Source organism: Egretta garzetta, unplaced genomic scaffold (assembly GCF_000687185.1).
Source record: "Egretta garzetta isolate BGI_Z169 unplaced genomic scaffold, ASM68718v1 scaffold425, whole genome shotgun sequence".
In the NCBI taxonomy this organism is placed as follows: domain Eukaryota; kingdom Metazoa; phylum Chordata; class Aves; order Pelecaniformes; family Ardeidae; genus Egretta; species Egretta garzetta.
Genome location: NW_009259796.1, coordinates 1,396,728 through 1,422,709, shown reverse-complemented (window position 1 = coordinate 1,422,709; position 25,982 = coordinate 1,396,728). Strand labels below are relative to the sequence as shown.

The 25,982-nt window shown below is 36.1% G+C and overlaps 2 protein-coding genes across 6 annotated transcripts in view; one reads left to right on the top strand and one right to left on the bottom strand.

Annotated features, from left to right (window-relative positions):
• TFDP2 (transcription factor Dp-2) overlaps nucleotides 1-10,348 on the top strand; it is a 65,958-nt gene extending 55,610 nt beyond the window's left edge. For all 4 annotated transcript variants that reach the window (XM_009639749.2, XM_009639748.2, XM_035895274.1 and 1 more), the window contains one exon: nucleotides 10,336-10,348. The gene's annotated coding sequence lies outside the window, so the exon portion shown is untranslated. The remainder of the gene's footprint in view (nucleotides 1-10,335) is intronic.
• Nucleotides 8,575-25,398, bottom strand: ATP1B3 (ATPase Na+/K+ transporting subunit beta 3). 2 transcript variants are annotated; one of them, XM_009639747.2, is made up of 6 exons: nucleotides 25,250-25,398; nucleotides 20,015-20,122; nucleotides 18,260-18,447; nucleotides 17,469-17,519; nucleotides 13,027-13,113; nucleotides 8,575-9,669 (listed from the first exon to the last, which is right to left on the bottom strand). In XM_009639747.2, the coding sequence occupies exons 1-6, from the start codon at nucleotides 25,314-25,316 to the stop codon at nucleotides 9,499-9,501; spliced, it is 672 nt and encodes a 223-aa protein (XP_009638042.1). In that variant the 5' UTR covers nucleotides 25,317-25,398; the 3' UTR covers nucleotides 8,575-9,498. The 2 variants fall into 2 exon arrangements, with proteins under 2 accessions (XP_009638042.1, XP_035751168.1); XM_035895275.1 differs by lacking the exon at nucleotides 25,250-25,398 and adding an exon at nucleotides 21,198-21,713.
• Nucleotides 25,399-25,982: the final 584 nt, after the last annotated feature.

Below are 25,982 nucleotides of genomic sequence, written 5' to 3'. Positions count from 1 at the left end.
TTGTTCAGCCTGGAGAAGAGAAGGCTGCGGGGAGACCCGATGGCGGCCTTTCAGTACCTAAAGGGGGCTTATAGGAAAGATGGGGAAAATCTTTTTAGTAGGGACAGCTGTGACAGGGCAAGGGGTAATGGTTTCAAACTCAAGCAGGGTAGGTTTAGACTGGATATAAGGAAGAAATTCTTTACAATGAGGGTAGTGAAACACTGGAATGGGTTGCCTAGAGAGGTAGTGGAGGCCCCATCCCTGGAAACATTCAAGACCAGGTTGGACGGGGCTCTGAGCAACCTGATCTAGTTAGCAGTGTCCCTGCTCACTGCAGGGGGGTTGGACTAGATGACCTCTAGGGGTCCCTTCCAACCCAAAACATTCTATGATTCTATACTGCTAACGAAGTGAGGCTGGTTTCATGGGTGTAGGATGCACACATAGCAGAAAAAGAATGCACACTGATAAACTTTTCAAGGTGACACTACGTATTTCCAGAATTATGTTTTTCCTTCTCCATTTACACCTTTTTGTAACTGTAAACAAGGTAAAAGACTACATAAATTGGATACCTAGGCACGTATTCCCCTTCTGCGCTGAAGCTATGAAACAGTGCTTCAAAAGAGGGAAAACACAAGCACTGTACTCTGCTCGGTGCTCCACAGGGCACATTAGTGTGAAACTGAACATCAGTGGCTGCTCCTGCATGCAGAAACTGCAAAGACTTCTGCACTTATCTCCACAAACTCCCATTGGTCATTACTAATCACCAGCAACTGTTCAGTCAGTAGAAAAACTATTAATAGATTCTTAACTTTACATAATTTTCACTGTACTATGTAAGTTTATTCTTAAGAGGAGGTTGGTAATCAGGAAAATACAGAATACATCTTTTGTGATCCAGAAAGAGTTAAGGAGCCTTCTGCCTGAACTCCCTGCAGACAAGAACAACGTGAAACCTCTGACAAGCCAGGCGGGTGACTCTGGCTCAGCAGATAGCAGCAACGTGAACTCAAGGGGCAAAGACATCTCATGATTTCAACAGCCATCCATGTCCTAGGGAGATTTCAGAGAGCTCTCTTGTCATGTTTTAAGTCATGGCTGCATTTCTGTTTGTCAGAGTGCATTTGCTACTTGCACTGCTGAGCTTTTATATGCAGGTCAGCCTACAGCAGTTTCCAGTAATGGCATCTTATGCAATTTTTGACCTACTTTAGCGCATTGGGGCACTCAGAAACACGAGATCCACTGCAGCAGCTTTCTGCTTGACTGTTATGCTGCGGCAGGAAGCAAGTCTTTAGACAAATACACTGACCCACTAAAATACAGGTGACAAAGGGAAACAGACTTCAATTTTCAAGGTATTTGTCAAACCATTAGGAGCATCCAGATCAATCATCATGCCTATTATTTTCAGCTGTAGACTGTATGCATTACTTCAAAAAGATCAAATGGTCAAAAATCAGTAAGCTGTTACATAGAGCACACAGGTCAGTGTGTTTCTCAACCTTTCTAGGCTGCATTCCCTGAAGAACAGTGGAGCTCATGCGTGTTATGATGAAACAGTATAGGGTTAGTGATACATAGATCCTTTCCTTTGTCCCACCAGACAACTATGTTGGAGAAGAAAGCTGTCGTCTTCTAGCCATCTTTCTTACTCTAGCAACAAACGGACGGTCTTTGAGGAACTAAGGTCTTATCAAAGAGGATCTTTGATACTCTTCTATTATCTATTCCACTACCAAATGTGAACAGCTGGGGAGCTAAACACAGCTACTAAAGGAAAGATAGCAAATAGAAGTATTCCCACTATTAATCAGAACTAATCTTTGAACAGGAAGGGAAGTAGGAAGAAAAAATTGGGATCACCGTTGCTTCATCTTCCTTCTCCCACATGAGAAACAGGACTCATACAGTCATTCTACAGCGTGTATGTTTCAAATTTATAATCCAATTAAAGTGTCTGACCAGTTATTTGAACAGGCCCACAGACACTTGTCATGGCAAACTATGTTAAAGTTCAAGATCTACAGAGTGTTTTGGGTTTTTTTCCCCCAGAACAATCCTAGAAAGCAGTTTTTTTTGTCCTCCCCCAGTTCTGTTAGTAAGACATCAGGAAAGTTTTAAGCATGGCTGAACCAAACACAATATCCATCATCATCTGACTTTTATACCAGTGCTTTTATACCAGTATTCTGTGTCAGTGCTCAGAACAACTTCCCTGTTCTGACCTAGTGGTTGACTGCCTCCTGTATCTTCCTTGGCTATTCTATATCCTGCATTAATGAAATAATGTGCTCTCATGTTAAAAATCTATAGAAATATAGATATGATTTTTGACATTAAAATCTCATGTACTTGATAACTGATTGCTAGTTTAACCCTATAACACTTTTCCCATGCAGACAAAATAATTAAGTCCAAGCAACATCCAGTATTCTTCACTGACAGCTATTTTACCTTGTTTCTTTAGTACAATGTTATCACTCTTGCCCTGCCATTCTAGTATAATTTGTACCTTACTACTACAGCGTCCCTAATGATCTTTCTTCTACTGTTTTTCTGAAATGCCTCAGCTTTAAGTAAGGATATTACTACTACAGGTAAACCCTTAAAACTACAAGCATTTTGGTATATTCTGCATTTGGGGTTAATTACTTCTCTGTCACATTAAAGTGGTTCTATGTAATGAAGGTTGTTCTTCACTGTGTTCTGGTTTTGTATCCTTTAAGATAATTAATACAATTAAAAGGTGTTTCAGACTTTAGATTAATGCATCACCTTGAACCTCAGTGCAGACCCTTCTATGCCTATCAGCTTCCCTTCATCTTTCATTTGAAAACTGTTTAAGTGATAGAAGTCTAGATCTGTTCTGTTCTAGCTGGAATTTACACTGGGAAAATATATTTCTTTTGTCCTGTAAGTTGTCCCTAGTTTTCCTAAATTTAATATCTTTTTTTTTATATAATTTTCTGAACTATGTGGTACATTACATGAAAAGGCTACTAAAGGGGCTAATATTTGATTGTATAGCTAAAAAAACCCCAAACCAACAGATTATATTTTACCTTTTTCTCCTATCCATAGTACTGTCAGTTTGCATATAATTCACTTCAGACCTTCCCAACAATCTCTTAACAGCTTCAAGAGGTTTCCTTACACCCAACAAGGAAGTTACTACACAATCCACAGAAGCATTACAAACCTTCCCTGTCCTGTGCCTGATACCCCCCAAGTTCCCAACCAGTCTGCGTTACATCCTCCTTTTCTTAACAGCTATTGTGCTACCTTCAGGAAAAGTCTCCTCAATCCACAAGCATCAATACAGACTGAGGGAACTACCTATAGGAACATTTCCCCTCTTTCAAAACTTACATCCTCCTGCCACACAGCTTCCTTTCTCTCCCACAGCACAAGGGTTGTAAGCCTGGAGATGAGACTGCGCTGCTTGTAACTGCAAGTCTCATCAACATGAGCGCAAACTCCTCCAGTTCAAGCTGTGTAGCTGGCCTTGGGAGATAGTACTTGCTCTCAGCATGCAAGGTGTATCCATGCACCATCCACTGAAAAGACATGTATGTAAAACTTCAAGTGAAGTAACTAAGACACTCCCAACCACCTGGAGAAATTTATCTGAATTTAGCTTTACTTTTTCAGAGGTGGGTTTATTTTGTCTTGTTTTCTTACAAAGTCAAGAATCAGATCAAGAATCCCATTTCACTTTCTTTAGCAGCTAAACTTCTCTGTACTTCATTAGCTCACTACGCTGGGCTTTAGGCACTTGAAATGCTGAGGGTGGGGGACCAGGGGAAAAGTCTCAGAAAGCTCCTAACTACACCTGTGGCTATAGTTGCCCTTAAGTGGATGAATTATTGAACAGTTTGCTTACAGATTTAGTAGGGGAACAAGAGGACAAAATAATGACCTGCTACTATACTTGCCACCTCAAAAGAAAGCAGAGCCACTCGTGCAACTTTTCTTAAGAGTAGATTAAGATTTGTAGCCTCATCTGTGGATTTGTTTTAAACTAACATTTAAACCAATTGGGCTGAAATTTACTACCACTTTTAAGTACTATTTAAATTAAAAAGTTTCTAAACCCAAACAAATTTAGAGAGGAACTTGCAGAATTACAGATGCTGTGCTAATTCTATGCTAACCTCTCCCTAAACTGAAAAGGCAAAAGAAGTCAGGAGTTAACCAAAAACCATTCCTTACACTAAAACTCACCCAAGCTCTAATACATTATGCTTTTCTTTCCAAAGAACGTGTAAAATGTTCAGACAACTTGGTACTAAGTAACAGCCATTAAAGTGTTAATTAAGTGCACTTGTCCCATTTGTAATTAGGACTGAAGTGGCAGTTTCTGAAGTTAGAATCTACAGCCACAGCAGGTTTAACATAGACCTTGTTAGGGGCAATAAACCCTGGAGGAGTTATCACTGTAGGGGCTCTCGTGTCAGAAAAATAGGAAGAGCATTAACATGCTCACAAGTCACATAGTATTTGGGTACTGGAAGGACACATTTTTATTCCATGCAACTGTAAAGCAAATTCAAAATATTATAAACCTCTCTAGTATGTAACATACACAGCTAAGTATACTTTCTAAAATAAAATATGGGGTTACATTTTTTGTTTCAAATGCATTGATACCTATCAGCCCTTTTAAGGAATTGTTGCCAAATCCAGATTAAACTCTTAGCAATTCATTTCAGGTAATGCACAATCAAAATGAGGCACTGCTTCCACAGCTACATGCAATACTCACTGTTCAGAGCTGCATCACACAAAAAGATTTAAGTACATGCTAGTGAACAGAACTCTGACATTTCCTTTATTGGCTTCTTTAGGTGCTTGCCTGAGATTTAAAGAGACAAAAAAAAAGTCTTACTTTTAGTCATGAATTATTAGAGCTATTTGATCCAAACAGACTACACAGTGACATGCAAGCTTCTGATAACCCTGATGTTGCACTGATGTTAAGAATCACAGTCACCAAATGAACATACTTCAAACTGCAATAATCTGAATTTTCAGCTTAGTTTTTTTCTGATTTTCTTCCCTCCCATTTTGACAGGAAGAAAAACTGTGGAAAGTATCCCATAGAGAAACTCACTCTTGTCTTTTGAATTAAAATGCTTCTTCTAACAAGACAATGACAGTTACTCTCTGTATTTTAAGTGAAGGGCAACTAAGACTACTGTAAAATCAAGCCTCTGATGGAACCTTTGTCTACAGCAACAGTGACTTCATAGTCAGGTAATTTCTAAGGTAAAAGAGGAGTCACATTTTTGGTGCATAGCCCAACACCTGTAACCAAAGAAGCATCAGGACAAAGATTCATGATGTAAAACAGCTGAGGTTGAAAGTTGCTTCAAATATTTTTCCCCCCAGCATAGCTAACACAAGTAAAGCTTCCAATGCAGAAGGGATATTCTTTAAAAGTAAACTGGAAGGAAACCCCCCATGTATTCTTTATTCTTACCTAAAATAAAAAAATAAATACCAAACCAGAAAAATAACTCAGTATTGATGTAGAGGGTGGGGTGAACTAAATAACTATATTCCCTCAGTGTATGGCATGAGTAGAAAGCACAATGGCCCCAGACCATTTCCAAGTTTACAACAGCTTGTAGTTTTGCCTGTTGTAGGTGAAGTTTCTTCTACTCTCAACAGGTACAGAACTAGATCTGGCCTATGGGCAAAACTGAAAAGTTGGTTCTGAACACAGTTGTGCTAAAAAAAAAAAAACATCTGTCTAAATAAAAGATTTTGTCATGGTAAATGGTATTACCAGAATGATTTCTTCTGTAAGAGAGAAAAGTGCTTAGTTTTAAGGTATACTAACTAGAAACATATTAACATAAATTCATTAAAAGGATTCAGTAATTTGACAGTAGATTTAGCATGAATGCTGACATGTTTTAACAAAGTGCCTAACTAGCAAGAAGATGAGTGTTTCACTAGCAGGGAAGTCAAAGCTCTGAATAACTGCAAAAAGAGAAACTTAAGATTGAAGCTTCAAGCATTCTGAGGTTTGGAAATCTATATTCAGAGCTGCACACATACTCTTAGTATCTAAATCTAGCATTTCTCAGTTAAGCCTTGAATTATTGTCGTGGTTTAAGCCAGCTGAAACCAGGACAATTATACAATTAAGACTTTTTTCTCCATCAGAGGAGACCCATCTCATTTTTTAAGACCACCAAAGTGTGTACTCTCTGAATGTTTAAGTATGCAAAACTTCATGTTCAGCTTCAAGCTTTATTTGCCTCATATAATCCAAAAGTTATGATGAATAAGCTTCACAGAGAGGTAGAAAAAAAATCATGAAACAGAGAAATCCAGGTTCAGTGCCAGGTTCACAACAACACTGCATTTAAAACTTTGTAGGTAATCAGTCAGCAGGGCTTGTTGCAGAGAAATGCATTTTTCCTTTCTGAGTCTCCTACCAAGAGAGAGGCAGGGTGCAGGGGATTAAAAAACCCCAAACCCGACACCCCCCCAATGCTTGTCTTTGTCTCTATACTGATTTACAACTCCCTTAGTCTACAACTCTTCCTTCTACTCTTCATTTGCATCCAGATTTTTTTTTTCTCTCTACTGTTTGGGAGCTACTGAAGAAGACATTTCTAAAGAGTGTATTTATTTTCATCACCAGTGTCCTAGAAGCAGCAGCATCGACAGCAGGAAGTAATTGCAGGTCAGTGCTAAATGTCATTTGTCCCCAAGGGATCATCTTATCTACTGCATGATCAACATGAATAAAACCTTCCCCTAATTTTGTCTCTTAACAATCTTCTTTTCAGCTTCCCCTTGAACCCTGGCGTGCGGGTGTGTTCATGGGCAGGGTAGCAGGGGGACTGGGAATGGGGCATAGCAGAGAGAAGGCAGCACCTCAACTGAATTGGACATAAGTAGGTTTTCATGCGGGTAGGAAACAGCACCTGCAACAACTGGCCATTTCACAATGTTTAAGAGTCCTTGTTCCACACTCGAAGGTACTAGAAGTTACCCAATAAGACAAATAAGTATTTAGCGTATAAAAGTTAAACATTCCAGGTTTCTGGTAACAAGGTAATAAATTTAAATCTTTAATCATAATTTAAAATTAAGTCCAAGGAATCTTTACTGTAACTTTCAAATGATTCTTAAAACACAGAAATAAAAATGGGGAAATAGTTCAGTTTAATTAAATAGTTTTAACACTCTTTACCTACATACATTTTACAGGCTAATTTTGATAGCTGAACCCTTTCAGAAATTTTTTCTTTCTCCCCCTCCCCCCAAGTGATAAACCTTGTGTGATTAAATAAATAAATAAATAAATAAAACACCTCTACAAATTCTAGGGAGAACAGGAGTTTATTGAGTTCTACCTGTCTGAAAAGTGCTGGTGAAGAGTTGCCATTTCATGCTTTGTCTATATAGGTAAGTCGAAAGATAAATTGTTGCAAAAATCAGCTCACTTGAAAACTGAGTGTTTCTCCAGAACTTCTTACTATTCCTAAGTGAACACAAATGTGAATTTTTTTTTTTTACATTAAGTCCTTTCATTTTCAGATAGAACATCTACACTTTAGGTTCCCTCATGACTATTAAAATACTTTCAGGCAGTATTAATAATATACAAAGAAGCAATGAGTCATATCTTCAAGAACCCAGGTATCCCAGCTCTAAAAGTGCATGATTTAAAACATTAGCAACGGAACATTTTGAAAGAACATTCTTATTCAGTATTAATGCATGCTATTATTACAAAAGTACCCATTGCATATTGTAGGAACAACATTTTTTCTTTTGTAGGCAACAAAAAAGCATGCTGAATGGTATCAGATCAACATGAATCTATTTTTAATGAGGTTCAAGACACTGTTCAAGTCCCATTAAGAGCAGCTTCCTCCAACTGTGCACTGGTGTAAGCTTGCACAGGTGTTAAAAACGTTTTGCACTAATGTGGCTTAGACTGGCCTCAAACATTTTCAAAGCAGGGCATTAAGACTGAATCTTGAATTTTAGTAATCTTTAATTTAATTTGTTTAAATAGAATATTAAAAACCACTATAAAAATTAGGCACAAAAGCATGTTACATAACAAATTTAGACCTACATAGCAGAACGTACAGGTATTTACACAAATGCTGATTTGCTGTGGTCTTTAATATTGAGAAGACATCAGAATGTGGACCATGTGCTCATAAAAAACAAGACCAAACCAAACAAAAACCCTGGGAAGGAGTAATATAAGTCCCACATCAGCACAACTGCAGAAGTTATAACCCAGTATAATGGGTCAAGTTGGTTCAATGTGAGGAGCTGTCACAAACCAGTCTATTTGTAGTAATTTTAGCAACTGGGCTAATAAAAATATTTAAGTTAAACTGCAAGTAATCCGCTCCAAGCCAATAGGATATTTCTATAAAAGTAGTTGACTACACCAATTTTCTAAATGGATAATGAGGAAATACACAGAAAATCCAAGATGAAAGCGCAGGCGAAGACACGTAGCATGTCAAAATGATGCAACAAAACAAGAGTATATAAATTAAACAGGAATGTTTAATCAAGACAATCCTTTTCTGTCTCTTTTTTTTTTAAACAGAGGTTCTTCAGGAAATTTTTTAATTGGAAAATGAAAGCCTATTCCCACAATAGCGAGGCCGTTTTTTCAAGCAGCTCTGTTGTACAACTGTTACCAGGATGCTAAACAATTGAAACTGTTGTATATTGACATTTCTTAACTAACAAGTTTTAGAATATTGTATAGATTTTATTTGTGCTCCACATATTGCAAGCAATTAACAACACGAAGAAAGAGTCAATTCCTCAGCTAGAATACCAATCTCTATACCAAGTATTACATGTACACAATACTTGCACAGTGACAAGCACAAGGAAGTACTAGTTGAGCACTTACTTTCAGAAATCCATACCAACTCTTAAAATCCATTTCAATTCTCCCATGCCACCCAGACTACAGTTTAAGGCATCTCCACACAGCCATCCATCCGCCCACCCACTCCCATACACACAATTTATGCTGGAGGTGTTTACTCTTACAAAAAAAATCACTATGTCAATCAGGTACCATTTATTATTTATCCCTATAACCGTGTCAGCATTGAGATATGACAGTTAAACCAGTGTTAAATCAATACAATATTTACATAGCACAGCACATTAAGCGTGAGACACTCACTTGGGGGATAAAACCACATTTTAGAACAGGACAAAGGTCACCATTATTATGTGTCTGAAAACAGCTATTTACAGGTCCCTATAACATAACTATAGTCTGTACACTGTTCCAATGGGGCAGGCAGAAGCAGGATAGGCATTTATTTTGAGGGATTTTAAACATACAATTTGGAAGCATATTATTACGCTACCCTGAACGCCATAAACCACCCTTAACATTCTCCAAGGTGGTCTTATATCCTAGAATGGCATGTCCAGCTGATACAAAACAGACAACACATTGTTTACTTTGTGGAGAATTTTTTACTCCTGCTATTCAGTCATCTGAACTTTGAAGGCAATTCGTCCCAGAAACTTGTCACGGTCATCTTCATTTTTTAAATTAGGTGAGCCCAGGATCTTACACTCAATTGCTATTTCTTCTTTGGTACTGTTGGAGTTAATTGCTAGTTGAACAGCCACTAGAGGCTGTAAATAGTGAGCCTAGTAAACAGAAAGATGGGGAAAATATTTGAGATACCAGAGTAAGTTAGCATTTAAATTAACATTTAATCCATCAGAACAGTTAAGAAAAAAGCTTATTAGGAACCCAACTTTTCAAAGCCCAATCTGGCTCAGGTAAGACTTTTTTCCAAGTTCAATAGTGAGGTATACATACTTCATACTATTTCTTAACTAATACATTCAACATAATTTAAGTCGCAGACATTATCTTCAAGAGGCATATGACTTTACCCCTTTCTATTATATTGAGTCCAATTTTTCTAGAAGCCTCTACTTGAAACAGCCTCTGAAATTATAGTCTTCCTTCATATCCATTCCATTGTCTCTTCTGTTTGTTTTGGGTTTTGTTTTTTTGGGTTTTTTTTTAACCTGCTATAGAACAAAAATTTTCTAGCACGCTTTTAGGTGTTTTTTGCCAAAAGCATAATTCAACAAATACGAGTACACTAGCTTCCCTTCCAGACTATCCCATTTACATGTTCAGCAACAATCCATTCTAAAATGTGTTATCTGTTTAATAGCTTTACACAGAAACCTTTCCTTGAACATTCTGACAGTATCCTGGATCAATCATATTTGGTGGAACAATTATAATTCTTGACTCCATTCCCTATAATAAGAATTAAAATTTAAGAATGAATGCAGAATTCTTTTTTTTTTTGTCAACCCAATATTATTTCTCAAGTCTGATTCAACGAGGACAACCTGAATTCTCTTGTAAAGTGCCTATGAATTAAATAAGAGCTTATTTATTATACACCATTAAAGCAGCATTTCATCCAATATTCATAAAGTATTTCCATACCTTATATTTTTAGGTCAATACTGCTGACTGCTGATTAAGCAAAATTATTTGTTTTCTTGGTAAAAATTCATATAAGTCAGTGGCCTATATATGACACTACAGTATTATACAAGTATAAGCCTTAAATTTTAGTTGAACAAAATTCTGCATTAAGGGTTTTTTTCCTCATTAACTTAAGAGACTCTTTAATACACTTCTGTTATTTTTAGGCTATCTTCTCTACTTCTCTACCAAAGAAAGCACTACAGAATACTCAAAGTCTCATTTACAAAGAATGATGGCATGGAAGCTGATGTGCTAGCTAAAATCTTTAATGTGAAGGACTAGTAAGAAGTAGATTGAAATAACTGCTTTCCTTGAATGCTGATTTTACTAGATCAGAAATTTTCCTGTGCTCCTATAAATTTCAAACTGGGAAAGGGAAATGTAGCGAGGCAAGGCACTCTCAAAATTCTCTGGTTGTAAGGGTGATACCACACCTGAGGCACTCAATGAGTTTTCTAAAAATCAGAAATAAAATTCCTGTGTTTCCTCAGAGAAGTCTTCTCATTGCCAAGATTTTTCAAATAGGTACACAAACTTCTGTGTCTTGAAGACAGATGATACCAGAATGGACTTTTACTCAATATAAAATTTGGGGGGAGGGAAGAGAACCAGCATTCTCGTTAAGGTGTATAGATCATCTTAAAAAGGTAACATTCCCAAGGGATGTTGGGCTCACTGTGCTGAGCAACAAAAGGCAAATAACCATTCTGGACCACGAAACCGTAGATAATAGTATTTTTATGGCTCCTACCTTAGCAAAAGAGCAGCAAGATTAGTTGAATCCTCTTAACTCCTTTACAGAATAAAGTAATTCAACAATTCCACACTGATATAATATAAAAATTCTGTTGTATAGCCAAGAAATCAATCCAGTCTCTTGAGACCTAGTCAAATACCTCAACCTCTCACAACTCTTCTCACTGCTTCTTCTTTTTCACAATATACTGTTATAAGAATTGAGCCTCACATAAGCAAGAAATCCCTCAAACCATAGTCCCTATCCCACATGGCAAAGTGAACATGAAAGAACAGTGAATCAAAACCTAAAAATAACCCCCACCAAGCCAAAAACCAAACCAAAAAAATTAAAATTAATTTTAAAAGGCAGCTTTTTCTTTATCACCTAAGTCAAGAAAGGAAGAGCATTGAGTTTTGTCTTTCTTCATTACTCTCCTTTCATAATCTTTCCTTTTCCATCAGTATAGCAGCAAGGCAAGAATTTTGTCAGGAAAGTTGTTCATCCTGCCTTTGGTACAAACTACCTCCTGACATTGCAAGATCTACTGATGCTGCATTTTCTGTTTCTTAGGAAAGCAGTGCTCTCTTTCTCTATTCTTTTCATTCCAAGAAGGGGATAGAGTATGTACTGACTGCCTGTTGGAAGCACAGGTTGACAGTCTTTCTCTAACCATGTATGTCTAAGAAAATGCATGGTTTACGAACTCAAAAAGTCTGGCAACAAAATGGAAAACAGAACTTCCCATAAGTAATGTGAAAGCAAATGTTTAAGAAATACAAACTCCTTCCTCATTAGTAAAAAGCCATATGAGCATAAAAAAAGATTATGTGAACCACTGCAAGTAAGTATAGAGTGAGTACACTGGAAAAATAACTGATAAAAAGAACACTTTAGTACAAAAATCACTTTGGGGAAATTACAAACACCCACTGAGGTGTACTACAGATCTAATAAATTTACATTTAAAAAGTACTTTTATCTTCAATGGTGAACAGTGAAGATGTTTATCAGACTAAATAACTTGGTCAATAAGAGGCAATATAATTTTATATTTGATAGATGGTATGGATTTTCTGTATGTAGTTATCACAAGTTGATGCAAGAAAAGAAAAAAATAACTAAATCCAAGTTTGAAAAGAAATTGGAGTTTTAACTCTACATATTCAATGTCCATAAAGTAGTGAGCTTTGGGGTTTTTTAAAATGTAAGTGTTCTTCAGTTAGATAAATATAACTTATGTCAGAATACAACGAGGACAGATGGAGCAAGCAAAGAAGAACAAAGTCTTTGAAGTGCTTCTTCATAAAACAGAGCAAATAGAAAAACTGACCGGAGAGCCACAAAGAAATATAACCAACAATACCATCATGAATTATAAACTTAATATCCTATACATAAACCCCAAGGATTAACTATTAGAAACTGTATTGTAATCTGAAAAACCCGTTTACTTTTCCTGCCTTTCCCTGCATTCAAAAAGATTCCAAAAGACATCAGTGTCCAAAAAGCAGCACCTGCCCTTAATACTGCTGGTATACCTCCTCTTCTTCATTAGGACAATGCCCAGTTTATTTCCTTATGTCTGCTAAAGTACATCAGGCACTGTGAAATTTCTGCATATGTAATATTCCTTATAAGTACCTCATTACAAAGTTCAAACTTCAGAATCAATCTGGTGTTAGTAATTGTAAATGTAAACAGAAACAAAACATTTACAAAATTAAGACTATCATTAAGGCATACTTACATGCAAGCTTTTCCCATAGTATGGAAAGTACATTAAGTCAATCAAGCCTTCAGGAGGAAAATAATTTATCTCAACCATGTCTGCTTCCTGTGATTGAAGATAGCAACAAAATTAAAAGTTAACATCTGCTTGCATAAAAATGAACACAAAATTAGAATTATAACCCAATGATGAAATGCGAGAGCCCTAAAAAAAAAAGGCAACTGAGCTACAAACTCTTAGAATAATTTCTAAAATAGATTTTTTTTTGGCAATCAGTTACATGCTGCACACATCTGCTACAGTAAGGATTATTAACAGTAGCATTTAAATTAGTAATCAAGTCAAGACAGCTTGCCTTCATATTTCCCTTACAAGTCAAAGAAAAGGGGAAGGGGGGAAGAGGATATTCATTGCAATGAATAACTTAACAACAACAAAAAACCCCCATGTAAGTGCTGAAATCCCAAGTATCCACAAGCAAGCCTGTATATTTTGGTGAAGCAAGAGCACATCCGTATTTAAGTTAAAGATGAATTTCTGTTTAAAGCCAGGTTTTTAAGCCTCTCAAATTTGTAACAATACAACCCTTCACAAAGAACTATAGCCCCCTTCTTGCAATGGTGTACTATTCCTAACATTTGTTAGCTAGCCTTGGAATACAGGGTACCTAAAAGGAAATCCAAGTTTAAAAAAGTGATGGTACTAGAATTTTTGAGTGTCATCACAGTCTTAGAGGAACAATATACATATGCATACCTTATTGCTAGACTTCCCTTATCATCCCAAATACTGTAATGAAAAGCAGCTATCTACAAAGTTGCTGCCTAATTTCTAAGGAGTCACCCAATCTGCAAGATACACAAAATATGTATATATGATTGAGCTGTCCCAGACACAGGCTATCTATAGCGATACACAGCCATATCTCCCTATGTAAAATATTTCTCAGGATTATGTGTCCTGTCAGGTTGTCAAACCGCCACAAGTTCAAGCCACTAGGAAATGCCCACATCTAATGTGACTGTAGAATAAAGTAAACATATTACCATGCTAAACGAAAATGCCACTAAAATCACCTCCCCAAAATGTTAAATGTTATCTTCAGAACATCACTGCTTGTTCAGTGTAATTCACAAGTTCAAAATGCATTAGTAACTTCCATTGTTTTTTCTATATGCAACAAGCTGCAATTTTAAAAAGATACACTACAAAGTTCAGAAGACAACTGCAGTAATAGAAACTAAGCAAAAGAGGAACACAAAGATCAAAAAATAGTAAAGAATAAACCACAGCACAGAAGAATGCCTTCTCCTCGGTCCTCAAAAGAACATACAATAAGTTATTAGGATATGGCCACATTCTTGTTCCTTTGCAGTCTAAATTATTGCCATTCTTCAATATACGTTTATTAAGCATTTTAAAAAAATTGCATAGGAAAAGCGCAGGGAGAAGAAAGAAAAATCACCTCACAGAAGAATGCTTGAAGAACATAATGTATGCAGGATGTGCATACAGAAGCTATTAACCTTATTTTGTATTTGAGAGACTTGTCCTCTTAATTAAAAAAAAAAAAAAAAAAAAAAAAAAAGATTTTTTTCCCCCCATTTAAAAGTCAGCCTGTGTTAAGCCCCGGCAGACACTTCTCCAGACTGCTCTCAATATATGTAAAACTAACTGTAAAGAACAAGAAATATTTAAAAACACAGATGAAAGGGAAAGAAAAATTGGTAACAGGAAATCTACAGGTTCAAAAAAAAAAGTCTGCTTTATAACTAAGAGAACATGACAGTAGGGTTTTCACTCTGCTCAATTAAATCACCTTTTAAGCAAAATCTGTCTTTGTCACTCTGATGTTAAAGATTTCCGATATAAAATTTAAAATCACTAGTAAGTTGCATTTGTGCTATGAACTGCACAAATATGCTCATATATTCTATATGAAGCTAATATCCAGCATGGGGGTTATATTCAGAAATGTGTGTCACCTGGATTAAATTTCACAGTACACCCTAAGTTCTTTTAATCCACATTTGCTGACAGCAACACAGAAGGAAAAAAACCCCAAAACACTGCAACAGAACATATCAGTTACTTAAAGACTAGGTAAACACCCTGAATAAGAGAAGCACAAATGACCATCACACTTCAACTTCTGTTATGAGCCACTATTTAAGGAACATTCAAATACAGTGGCAGATGCAATGTGATTATAAATTCATCTGCAAAATGCACAAAAGCCCATTGGCTATCCTTCTCCACCTTTCCAGTGTGCATACAAGAGAGCCACAATTCACATCCTTGCATCAACAAGATCCAGAAGAGCCACAAGATACTATTTCCAGGTAAGCATTCACCTTATCCACTACAGAAAAGGAAGACAACATTACACAGCACTCACATGCTAAAGAGTCAAAGAAATAAAAATGGAATTGGAAACAAGGCCTCATACGCTGATGTAAAGAGCAGCACAATCCTTTAAAGTAAGGGTTTCAGTAAGCAAGGGGCATAAGAGAAAGAAGATGTTCTGTAAAAATGAAGCATAGACAAAAGGAGAAAATGCTTGATGCATTGATGCTGCTTCTTTCCTGTCTACAGAGAAGGATGATTTGTAACCAACACTTAAGCTTTCCTAAGCAGGTAAATCATGATGAGCTAGGGCGAGAACACGCTAATTAAAGATAAAATAAATGCATTCAAAGTGGCAAAGCCTGACAAGTATTTTCCCTGGTAGTCACTAAAGAACTAGTAAGATTAATAAGCTTAAAATTTAAAAACACCACACTTGTGTAGATCAGAGAAGTTCTAACTGGATATGATGGATAATGGATAACTAAATAGATACTAAGCAGTACTTCATACTTAAAGCAAGAGGATGTAAGAAAATAAGTACCATAACATACAATTTATTTGTAAGTATCTCAAAGGGTAAAAAAAAAAAAAAGCAAAAAAATCCCACCATGATAACCAAGCTGTTATCAAACTTACTATTTTGCTAGTGAAATCAGCTAAGAGGATAAGAAAAAGCATTGTCTGTGATCTGCTTAGTATAGCTTTTACCCATTGCTCATAGAGCATCCACATGAGAAAGCTGAAGAAATACAAACATCAAAATAGGATTACCATCAATATTTTATAAATCACTTGAACATAAGTTCTCAACACCCCACAAGGCATTTCAGGTGGAAATGAGGATGTCTGTCCTGGACCCTATTAGTGTTTTCAATATGAACTTGCAAGATGTAAAAGGAAGTTCATTCATTGATGGCACCAAGCCCTAACTTTGGAGAACCTGATCCCATTAAAATTATCATGAAATACTACGGGGGGGGTCAAAAACAGCAACATGAAATTCAAAGGTCTGAACTTCAAGAAAATACATATACAATTACAGACTGGGAAATAACCAAAAGACTGATCTAAGTAGTAAAATGATTAAAATAAAGACTGAACGTATTACAAACAGCAAATTCACTTTGAGACATTATTACTTCCAATGTGATGACAGAGAGAAAAATTCTGTCATTAACAATACCTCAGCTAGAGGCAAACTTCTGTCCAGTTTGGGATACCATATTATGAAAAATGATAAACTAGAGAAGTCAAAGAAGAAAGACTACTAGTAAAAGTAATTCCTCTAACAGAACAAAAATTTTTAATAACGGACACAAAGAAATCAGTCTTGAATAAGAGAAGGAATCACCTTTACTTGCAACACTGTCATGGGGAGATCAAAACTTTCAAAGACACCACAAAAATCACGTATTAAAATTTATGCCTACCAGAGGTACCTAGGATGAAGGCAGGAACACTTACAGTATTTGTTTCATTAATTGCTGAAATTTTTATCAGTCACCTCAAGCTAAAAGCCATGACTCCATCCCTTGCTCAAGCTACTAACTTATTAAGGCTTTCACTGCTCCCCAAGCAGTCTAGGAAAAATATGCAGAAGTCAAAGTAATAATTACAGTTCCCATAAAACATTCTGTGTAAATCCACTGGTAGACAACAAATATGCATAGATTAGCCATATATTGTAAGTAGTTTATACTTAATTTGAAGGCAACTTCTACTTGAACAGTAACATTAGTTTCCACACTGTGTCTTACCCATCATTTATAAAATTGTCTAAGGTGCACTTGCAGCATGGAGAAAAAATAAAAATATAGGTTATGAAATGGGGAAACAAAACAAAACTCACAATAAATAAACAAACATGACCACAAATAACATGTATGCATTTTCTCGACTCTAAAGCAAAGTCAGACAGCTCAAATATATCTAAAGATGAAAAACAACAAAAAAGTATTTTTATAAGTACATTGAAGAAATTAAAGACACTAAAACTAAACTAGACATACAGTAAGAACATATAAACGTTCTGACACAGTATATTACTTCACTTTTCATCCTAATCACAAGGAAAATTAACTACACACTTATTTCTTACATTCAGAACTGACCTTAGATGTACAGTATATACGTGGTTCTCCTTCAGGCTTTAATCCAATTATCTAAAAGAGAGAACATTAAAGTATTCACAGACTTCATTCCCCTTTCCAGTTTTACAGACTGAATTTGAACTTTTCCCCCACTTAATGACAGTTCATGCAATCAGCAAATCTATCTAGTGTCATTTTTAGATGAAGCACAATTTCAGACTAGGACTAAGATTTAAAGTATTGTTAAGATAAAGCTCAAATAGTTACAGTGGCCACAGAAAGGACTATTTTCTTATTTTACATTCAGCATGTAACACTAGTGGCTCAAACCAGTTAGCAATTCAAGTAATGCATAACACCACTGAAAAGCCACATACTTACTCACTCAGTAAAGTTTTCATCACCTTATGTAGTTTAGGAGGTACAGAATGCATTACATTCTAATTACATTTCTATAACACAGATATGACGTAAAACACACTTCACCTGCACAGTGGTTTAGAATCTGTTACACAGAACAGTAAGCAAAACCAAAGAGCACTGTACTCCTCAAAACAGAGGTTTTGGATATCTCGATGCAAGCAATCAAAGCCAATACTTATTAAGTATTAGAATGCTCAAAATGCTCACTTCATTCTACTCTCTGAAACACATGAATTGCTAGATGTTTCAGTAAATTACACTATTCCAGAAGTGCAAACATCTTGAGAAGCAAACTGAACATGTATTTCACTCCTTTTCTACAGTCATTTTTCATACAGTGGTAGTTGGAAGCACTTACACTAAGAATTAAAAAAGAAGCAGGCACTTACTCTGTTCATTTTCACAAGCACGCAGGGAGTTCCTTTAGAATAGCCAAAGGTCTTATCTTCCTTTCCAGAGCATTGTCCAAGCTCAGAGAGGTTGAATCGACAGGCCTTTTTAACAGCAACATCATTCTGATCAAAAATCCTTCCTGGTGTACAGTTTATGTTTTGGGATTGCTTTGAATCATCATAGGCTATGAAACAGAAATAGCTTGTAAATCAATGGTATAAAGCATACAAGCAGCTAAAAACTGCAGAAGCCTATATAAATATCTAATTTTTAGCTGTTACTTGTCTAGGAGTTTTCTCACAGGACTATTTTCAGAGCACTATGTCTATTACATCCATCTTAAACACTTTTTCAAAGCCTGTCAAGAAGCAGCACTGTACTTATATGGAAGAACAGAAAGAGTATTACAAAATATATAATGCTGTCCTGCTTTTTTCATCATACCAATAATCACAACTCCATAAATTTCTGTACAGAAACTAATTCTAAGCTCATTATGTAATCTAAGCTAATAATACATTAATATATACACAATCAAGTTTTACTGGAAACTAAACCATTTTTCCCTTTGCACATGTTTCTTTTATAAACAAGCAGGAAAACTTCAAGTATTTCAATGACTAACATTAAATTGCCTCTACATTTACATCAGGTAGTATAACTGATGTTAGGCTAACACCCCAAGTTGTTTCTCACTTTCTTGTGTTTCACAAGTACACAGATCACATTGTCACAAAGATTCATCTATTCACACTTAACAGATTTTGTGGTTTTGCTCCCCTCCTTTACACCCAGCCCCCAGCTAAGCATAAACAAAGTAGAATGGAGAAAGGGAAAGTTCATCCTCAATGTGAGAGTCTGAAACCCACTGAACTGCAGGAGAGGCAGGTAATCATGATATGCAGCACTCCTCCCAGCAAACCCTGGCAGAGCTCTGAAAGAAAAGCCTACTCATAGAAGGTTTTAGTAGGCACGAAAACTACAAATCCAGATAGATTCAAGTATAGCTTGTGTAGCTAACAAAGCAACTCATGCACACAGGTGAGATTTTACAGCACCTCCTCAATTCTGACTTACAACTTTTCAGGTGTTAAACTTCCTAGTATTTTAAACTGATTTATTCCTAGATTCAGTGTACATACAGGCACATATATGAAATAATGTATGACTTAAACTAGTGATTTTGCCATCCTTCAGTCTTGTCCTATGTTACCTTTTCTCCATGTTCTAATTCAATGTTTTAATATTTCTGCCCATAAATACTGTGTATCAGGGTGAAAATGAATAAATTGCTATCAATTTAATTTTTGTGTGCCTCATTTTTAAACAGGCAAACACTCAAGTTCTTAAGACTAAAGAATTCTCACTCAGTTACCAAGCCATTCAGATGAAGACTTATCAGTTAAGTCTTGATAAACTTTGCCTCCAAATACATGACCTATGTAATTTTACACTGAATTCTTTTGATGTATGTAAATACTACAAGATGTAGAAATTAAACAACCATGTCACCAAAACACTGGATTAGGACCCAAAACTCTCCATGATGTACTCCATTATTCCTCATGCTCAGGCCCCCTGTCCAATATAGGTGTTGATACTTACCTTTTTCTGTAAAGTATATACTTTAACACCACACATGTCTAGAGTAAGCCTGAACTTGCATCAGTTTTCATTAGCAATTGGTAACTACAAGCAAAAAAGGAAACATTAATACGCCTGAATTACTTGGGCAGTTGTAACTTACTTACATTCAAGAAATTTTCTAAGTGTAGAAACATATTCTGCGTATGACTGGGCATCACTCTTGTTAAAGTAAAATTCCAATGCAGTGTCTGGCTTTGGTGAAATCATAAGTCCTTAAAAAGAAAAAGTGCAAGTAAAGAACTAAACAACTTTTCTTCCCTACGCCACTCTAAGCTACTAAAAAATCATATCCATAAATTGGAAAATACCTATCTGTAAAAAAACATCAATGTTACCCCTAATTCCACAGTACTGGAAGGTAGTTTGTGTTTGAAGTCAGTTATCAAAATCAACATTGCATAAATTAAAACTTAAATTCAATCCAATGTATAACTGCAATTCACAATGCAAACCCAACTGATTATGAGTAGCAAAATCAACAATTTAATCACTTTCAAAGAATTTTACCGATTCACTTCCCACTTCCCATATTCAGCAAATTAAACTCAAAAAATAATTGAAAAAATATCCAAAACCACACCCAGAAAGCCTCCAGTTGAAGCTATGCTTCAAAGCTTTAGGCAATACAGAGCGAAGCTATGATTGTATTAATCTCATAGAAACCCACAAGAAACAAAGTATTTTTAAAAACTTTATAATGCATAAAGATGGTTTGAAAAATTTCCCTATCAAAACAGACAAGCCAAGTTAATTGTTAGTCCTTTCCTCCTTCCCTGCAAACAGAAAGTTTAGCTGTCATCTGTCTCACGGGGAATACAAGCAGCTTTATCACACCCCTGCACATGTTGTCACTTGAAGAGGTACGCCTTGGTCAGGCTGCAGTAACTACAAATGCTCTCAATCTGCCTCCCAGGCTGCTAGCTCTGGACGCTGCAGCAGTCAGGGTTCCCCTGCAGCAGGGGCCTACGGCTGGCTTCATTCAGCTGCTGGCTGAGGGTATTGGAACAGGAGCGATCTACAGCCAGGGAACCAGGACCAGCAGGAGAAACAAGGACACAGATTACTGAATGCTGAAGTCCAGCTTTGCGTTGAAGGATAAAAAAGGCAGACATGACATGGAGTTTGGGCCCTTGATAGAGGTGAACTGTCCTTCTTCTCAGGATATGGGAAAAGAAAGGTACAGAGTTAAATCTTAGGAATTTTTTTGTAGCAGGTGAAAGCAAAAGGCACACGCTCTGCTAATACATACAGCCCTGTACCATCAGGAGTTGTCACTAACACGGATACCTAATGCTACTGCCATTCATCACAGCTTCAGCAGCAGATGTCATAGGACTACACCACCAGATATTGCAGAGGAGATTAGATCTGTTCAAAAAAGGGTGTATGATCAATTGTTTTAGTCACACTACCTTAAGGTAACTCTTATTTAATACAAGTAATTAGAATGGATAAAAATGCTGCAGTTTTGATTAACAGATGAGTGTCCATGCATCTGTCTCTTCAAGTATAGCTGAGAACTGACATTGCGTTCCACAAAAGACAAAAAAAAAACCCAACTGTTTTATTTATCAGATTAGTTTTCTTCCAAGTTAAAATATTAAAATGGTTTTATCCATGCAAAATTTGGTATAAGGGAAGAAGCTGCAATTACAGCTGCAACTAATAGTATCAGCTTGAGATGCCATGTAGTTTCATATCCTCTGGCAAAACCAATTAAAACTAGATTCCCAAATTAATAAAATTTAAGAGAGAAAACAAAACTCATCTTCCAAAGCTAAAAACTAAAAAATAAAATCAGGCCTCCTTTATATAAAATAAACATTTAAGAATTGTCCTGGTTTCAGCTGGGATAGAGTTGATTTTCTTCCTAGCAGCCAGCATAATGCTGTGCTTTGGATTTGGGATGAGAAGAATGTTATTAACACTCTGATGGTTTAGTTGTTGCTGAGCAGTGCTTACACTGGTCAAGGACTTTTCAGCTTCCCCTGCTCTGCCAGGGGCACTAGAGGCTGGGAGGGGGCACAGCTGACCCCACCTTACCAAAGGGCTATTCCAGACCATATGACATCATGCTCAGTATAGAAACTGGGGGGAGTTGGCAAGGGGCTAGCGATCGCTGCTCAGGGACAGGCTGGGCATCGGTCAGTGGGTGGTTAGCGGTTACATTACTTGTTTTTCCTGGGGTTTGTTCCTCTCTCTCTCTCTCATTGTTTTCCTTTTCATTACAATTTTTTTTAATTACTATTTTATCTCAATTATTAAACTGTTCTTATCTCAAACCATGGGTTTTCTTACTTTTGCTCTTCAGATTCTCTCCCCCATCCCACCAGCCGGGGAGGGGGAGTGAGCAGTTGTGTGGTGCTTGTTTGCCAGCTGGGGCTAAACCACGACAGAAGATAAGACTACAGTGGGAAGATAAAGTCAGATAAGTTGTCTTAATGTTGGACTGTTAATACATTACTGTAGTTAATCAATCACAGTAAGCTTTTGGAAAGCATATAGAAAGTGCAATTAAGCAGCCCAGGTCTATTAAGGATTCACCTATAGAAATGACCAAGCCTCTCATCCACAAGGCAGAAATTATTACAAATACTTTAAATTGGGAAATAGTAAAGGTATATACTAGAAATTTATCACAGACAAACTTATTTCAGATTCTAAAAAAAAAAAAAAAAAAAAAAATATAATTTAATGCTTTTTTACTCTACCTTTTTTGTACGATTTCCAATAAATCATAAAATTCCCTTTCTGCATTAGCCACAGTTAAATTATTTCCAGGCAAGCCACAACTAAATGCCTTAATGACTGACAAAACTACAAATACCACTTTTGACTAGAAATTACTTTGCACAATTACAGTCATCTTCTGGCCTCCACACTAAACTAGGATTCAACAAAATACAAAATAATTAGTAACAGGGCTGAAAAATCACTGAAGGGGTTTTACACACTGAAGGGGTTTGGGGGAGAAGAGATTGTATTACCTATAGAATTATACTGTAAGTGAAGGTATTAGATACTGTTTTGCAAAGTGAATATGAGAAAGTAACTGAACTAGTCATCAATGAATGAAACAATAATTTGAAGAGATTTATTGCTTCAGGGGAACTTCAAAAACATCCAAAGAGAAAGGAACTGCCCCCATTCCAGTGGATCACAGTCTGCCTAGATACTATAGTGTAAATTCTACAGAAAAAGCTATTTGAAGGACTGATGCATAGACTATGAGAGATGCAGAATTTGGGCTCTTCCAGAGGAACAGAATTAGCAACCCCAACATAGGATCACATGTCATAGAGATTACATTATCCTACAATTCCAAGAGGGATTTAAAAAAAAAGGTTTTTAAATCACCTGAATTTGATTGATAGTATTACATTCCAGTGTACAATGCAAGTCAAATATCAATTATAAAATAAATCAACTGTGAGATTCCCAATTATGCTTAACACAAGAGTAAAACCTTTGACCTACACCATCCAGGTTTTGTGTGTAGAATTTTTTTTATAATTTAAAGTTTTACAGCCAGGAACATGACATGTTTCACTGCAAGTGAAAAATGACAGAGTTAAAGAGAAACAATAAAACAGAAATAAGCAATTTTATTAACTTTTATAAATGAGCAATTAAAGACATCATTAATAAAAAAATTAATTCAGAAATGTTATAGGAATTCTTAAATTAAAAACTAATTGTGGTATATGTACTTTTTTAAGCAAACATCCCTTATGAATTATTTCAAAACAAAGAAAAGTTAATACCCTGAACTGCAAGAGGCACGAGAACAAAAAGTCCAGTATTAAGTCACAGATACCCACAGCTCCATCCACTACCAAGGGTCTGACTACCACAAAGGAAATTGGGAGAAATGGTCAACAAAGCCACCTTCTTTTTTCTTTACTCTTTTTTTTTTTTAATTATTATTATTCTTTCTAGCATTTAGCCCATTTAGCCCATTCTCCACTTGAAAAAAACAGCACAAATCCTCAAGAATCCCTTATAAGTAGAGGACACTTGTTAGAGAAGGCCTGAACACTACATCAAAACAAATTCCATTCAGAATCCAGAGATATGTATCATTGTGGCCCAACTGCAACTTCCTCACACAAAGATTACTGTTTCATCTTAAGTGTTGATGCAGCTGCAAGATGCTGGTTATTTTAAGAGTTTGGAGTTCAAAAAAAGGAAAAAGTATTTTAAAAATTAATTTTGTCTAACTTTCACCAAAATATTAATATTGCATAACCATTTAGTTTTGTTGTGTTTTAAACATAAATTTGGTCTATAAGCCAAGTAGTTATAAAATTTGAGATATCAAATTTTCAGGTGGCCCAATCATTTAAATTGCTTATACAAATCAAATCCACGTTCTCCAGAAACAGTAACAAGAAAACATTAATCTCTTTGGTGTAGTTAAAGTATGCAGAAGCATCTTTTCAATCTTTCAGAGAGAAAATACTTTTTTTTTTCCAATATGAAGGTACACAAAAATACAGCCTATAATGTCAGATTTTTGCGATATATTTAAATGAATCTTAAAAAAAAATTAAAAAGAAAAAAATTAAAAAGACAACCACTGTTTTATTCATTTTTATTTGTGCAGGATTTTTTTTATCTGTCACATAGAGTTCCTTGAACCAGCCAACAGTGGGACTGAATGGGCATATACACAAAGGAAGCAGCAGTTCCCAGAAGCAAGACACTGCTTTTAGTGGCAGCTACATGTTACGTGGACTTAGATTCATCATAAAACAGGACCCTCTCTCTTGAGTGGATCCCTGCATAATAGGTCAACAACCTCTGGAATCCACAGACATTCCATGTCAATTGAAAGCTAATACCATAATGAACACTCTGGAAACGCCTTCATATCATAGTTCTTACATGCTCTTGAACAGATCACCCTCAAGTACAGCCTTCCTGTACGTTCCTCAAAGTATCAAATACTAATCACAGGTGGCCTTCCATCTGATCCAAGAGAACTGGTTTATAGCACCCTTAAAGCAATTTGATTAAATGATAAGCTGACTTCTACAACAGCATGTTGTGTGGATGTGCAGGCAAAACTGCGGTCTACATACATGACAAATTCAACTGAAAAAGAACTTAAGAGAAAAAACAGCAAAAGCTAGCACATACACACAAAAAGCTACTGACTGACTGAATTTATGCTATAAACATATATGACTTGCCTCACACCAAGTTTTACCTTTGAAACCTGTAAGTAATCAAATAATAATCAGAGCTTCCCATAGGTAGTTCATACTTCAAACAAACTCTCAGGTGAAACATAGCTGTTAAACCAGAGGCTTATAAAAAAATAAATACACTGTTACCTGGACTAGAAATCCGGTCACGATATTTTGGTATATCACTGCTCAGTGTCTGAAGCATAACCCACATTGTGAATGTGAAGAGTGCTGCTAGGAAGCCATAAAATACCAGATAGAATAGTAAGATCAAACCTGTAAGGAAAAAGCTAAAATTACTATTTTTCATTTCAGCTAATTCTATTACCTATTTTGAAAATCAAAATGGGAAATAAACAATGCAGTGTTTGGTTTTGCCACACTACCACCCCCAATCCCTTGCCCCTCCTAATTGTAGTTATAACATCAGTATGCCTTTAGCATACATACATATTGCACAGTGCAGAATAATGGGGGCAAAAAAGCTTTCTTCATTACTTTCTGGCTCTTAAAATTTACAGGGCGTTTTGGCATCTCCGTTTTTAAGAGAGAAGCATTAAAAAACACTCTTTGGGCTACACAGGAAAGCAGGTAAAGAAGTCCATTAGAAAAAAAATAGTTTCACTTATTTAAGGGAATTATAGTTTTGTATCTGGAAAGGAAGGGGTTGTAGGGAAGACAAAAGAACTGAGTGGAAAGATAATAATATTACACTGGATCCAGAAGAGGTAGGAAGTGATTGGTGCTTTAACATAGTTGATATTTGAGAGAACTCCACACAGAGCATTCATTCACATGTACGTCCTGTTACACGAGACTTCTCAAGGTGAAAATGCTTTATGCTGCATATTTTTGAAAACAAACCAAGCCTTCTATTCAG

Bases quoted from the DNA above. Each gene is read 5' to 3' on its own strand.
- ATP1B3 (XM_009639747.2), bottom strand. From the start codon at position 25,316: ATGTGGGTTATGCTTCAGACACTGAGCAGTGATATACCAAAATATCGT. The intron at 13,114-17,468 runs GTCAGTTCTGAA...CTTCAATCACAG, and splicing joins GTATATACTGTACATCTAAG to GAAGCAGACATGGTTGAGAT. The intron at 9,670-13,026 runs GTAAGTATGCCT...TCTGTTTACTAG, and splicing joins ACTATGGGAAAAGCTTGCAT to GCTCACTATTTACAGCCTCT.